Raw genomic sequence first — 2,576 nt, 5'->3', positions numbered from 1 at the left:
AGGCTTTGGGGCAGAAGTGACGCCTGGTGTGGGGACCTGGTGTCCCAGCTCTCACCTCCAAACCCAGCATCCCAGTTCCTGTTGGGATCCACACCAACGCAGTGGGAGCCGGCATTGATGGACCTCGTCTTGCGCCACATGCGGTTCTAGGAGCAGATGGGGTGAGACCATCACAGGGGTGTGAATCCCACCCCCTTGGGGGGACAGATGCCACCCTCCTGCCTGAGCAGCAAGAGGAAAGGGCCTCAAGCTGCCCCAGGGCAGGTTTAGCTGGAGCTGAGGAACAATTCCTTGCCCAGAGGGTGCTCAGGCATTGGAACAGGCTGCCCAGGGCAGGGCTGGAGGCACCGTCCCTGCAAGTGTTCCCAGCCCGTGGAGCCGAGGCCTCAGTGCCAGGGGTTAGTGGTGGCCTTGGCACTGCTGGGAATGGTTGGACCGGATGAGCTTAAAGGTCTTTTCCAACCTGGTTGATTCCACGATCTCCAGGGAGGGGAGGAAACCACCATCCACCATCCTACATGGAAGGAACATCCCTTCCCTCCCAAAAAAACGTGTCCAGCTGTGGTTGCTGGAGACAAGCCCCTGCACTCACAGAGCTGTGGGTGTAGGCAAAGCCATCCGGGTTGGCGATGATCTCCAAGAAGATGTCCATGCTGTCCAGGATGGCAGTGACAGAGGGGTCCTGGCCATACTCCTCAGCGATCTGCATGGGAGGGGGAGCAGGAGCTGCCTCAGTGCCCCTTGGGCACAAGGGATGTGACCTCAGGGAGGTGTGAGGATTAGTGTCCCAGGGCACGTGGGTACCTTGTTGGCCGTCCAGGCACCAGTGGCTTGGGTGATCCATTCCCGGGAGTGGATGCCAGTGTCCAGCCAGATGCCCGACCGGTTGGATCCCCCGGTGCTGAACTGGATGGGAAGGGGAGATGTCATCTGTGTCCTGCCAGGGCTGGGCAAGGAGAGGATTCCCCCTGAACCCACCTTCAGCACATACAGGGATCTGTTCTCGTAGCTCTGCCCGATCTGGAGCTTGCTGACAAGGTTGGGGTGATCAGCCACCAGCGTGTCCATCCAGTCGTAGATCTGAAAGCAGGAGCTGCTGAGGCTCACCCCGGCTTTCCCTTTGGCTTTTAGGGCACCCAGCACCAAATGCAGCATGCAGAGAAGATTGGTGCTTCCCTGGCGACCAGGTTGCTCCAAGCCCCTGTGTCCAACCTGGCCTTGAACACTGCCAGGGATGGGGCAGCCACAGCTCCTCTGGGCACCCTGTGCCAGCGCCTCAGCACCCTCACAGGGAAGAGCTTCTGCTTTATCTCCAACCTGAACTTCCTCCAAACACAGACGTTGAGCCCCAAAATGAAGTTGAAGATGTCTTCCAGTGAGGTGGGGAGATGCCAGTAGAGGCCACACTGCTCATGGAGGGATGCCCAGCCTCCTGGCTCAGCTAAAACCTCTGTCCAAGGAGGAGTGACATGTCCTAGGGGGCACCTACCACCATGAACATCACCAAATGGATGCAACCATGGGCTGAGCATGACCCCACCGCGGTGAAGTGAATGCTCTAGAAAGCCAAGTACCTCATCCATCGTGTGGTAGGAGGCAAAATCGAACGTGCTGGTGCTTCTCTCTGTCCTCCTTGACTTTGCCATGGCTTTCTTCTCCTCATCCAAGAGTTTCTGTTCAGGAGGAGAAAAACAAGCCCTCCAGCAGGCTGCAGGGAGCACAGGTGGGTTCTTCTCCCATCTCCTCGTGGTTTCCAACTTTTGGGACCTTCCTTTGGGATTAAACTGCAGGAGCTCATCCCACTCCCACTGCAGCCCTCACCTGCAGGTCCTCGATCATGACGCTGTAGGAAATGCCATTGGACTCCAGGAGGGTTTGGACTGCCTGGAGGCTGGGGAAGGGCACCCGCAGGGGGCTGGTGGGGTGACGCCAGAAGTCAACCTGGGGTGAAGGAGAGAGCTCAGCCCCATCCTGTGCTGGTGCTCATCCAACCAGCTCCCCAGCACCAAAAGGGGTCTTTAGGTCTCCTCAACAGATGATCTAAAAAGGTCTTTGGACATGTTTTGGGACACACTCAGGTACCAGAATGGGTCAGGGGCATAGAATCATAGAATCCCAGGTTGGAAGCAACTTCATGGATCATCTGGTCCAGCCTTTCTATACATATATATGCAAAGCATGACCTAGACTGCATGTCCCAGCACCCTGACCAGCCCAGTCTTAATGCTGGGGTCCCTTTGCCTCACTCAATGGATCTGCAGAAACATGTTTCAGCCCAAGTTGCTTGTTGGCTGCAAATACCCCTTTGAATGACACCAGGGTCATCATGGGCTGGTTTTGCTCTTTAATATCTCCTAACATCAGCTTTGCAGCAGAGATTCTGTTCCCCACCAGCCACCTCTCCTGCTGCTCACCCTGTAAAGCAACTGGGGCAAACACAGCAGGAGCAGAGTTGTGGTATGTCACAGAACCCAGCCTGGTTTGGGTTGGAAGGGACCTCAAAGCTCCTCCAGCTCCAACCCCTGCCCCGGGCAGGGACACCTTCCACTAGAGCAGGTTACTCCAAGCCCCTGTGT

At 56.8% G+C, this 2,576-nt stretch overlaps 1 protein-coding gene across 1 annotated transcript in view; it reads right to left on the bottom strand.

Moving 5' to 3' along the window:
* Window positions 1-2,576, bottom strand: part of LOC104412715 (carboxypeptidase A1-like) — a 5,102-nt gene that overhangs the window by 1,051 nt on the left and 1,475 nt on the right. The window contains exons 3-8 of the mRNA XM_010023509.1: window positions 1,822-1,941; window positions 1,575-1,673; window positions 979-1,080; window positions 805-906; window positions 593-703; window positions 56-146 (exon numbers count right to left, since the gene is read on the bottom strand). Of these exons, the coding sequence (XP_010021811.1) occupies window positions 56-146; window positions 593-703; window positions 805-906; window positions 979-1,080; window positions 1,575-1,673; window positions 1,822-1,941 (625 nt within the window). The remainder of the gene's footprint in view (window positions 1-55; window positions 147-592; window positions 704-804; window positions 907-978; window positions 1,081-1,574; window positions 1,674-1,821; window positions 1,942-2,576) is intronic.

The sequence above is a fragment of the Nestor notabilis genome, unplaced genomic scaffold, assembly GCF_000696875.1.
Source record: "Nestor notabilis isolate BGI_N333 unplaced genomic scaffold, ASM69687v1 scaffold5051, whole genome shotgun sequence".
Classification (NCBI taxonomy): Eukaryota; Metazoa; Chordata; class Aves; order Psittaciformes; family Psittacidae; genus Nestor; species Nestor notabilis.
This window is presented reverse-complemented; position numbering and strand designations above follow the sequence as displayed.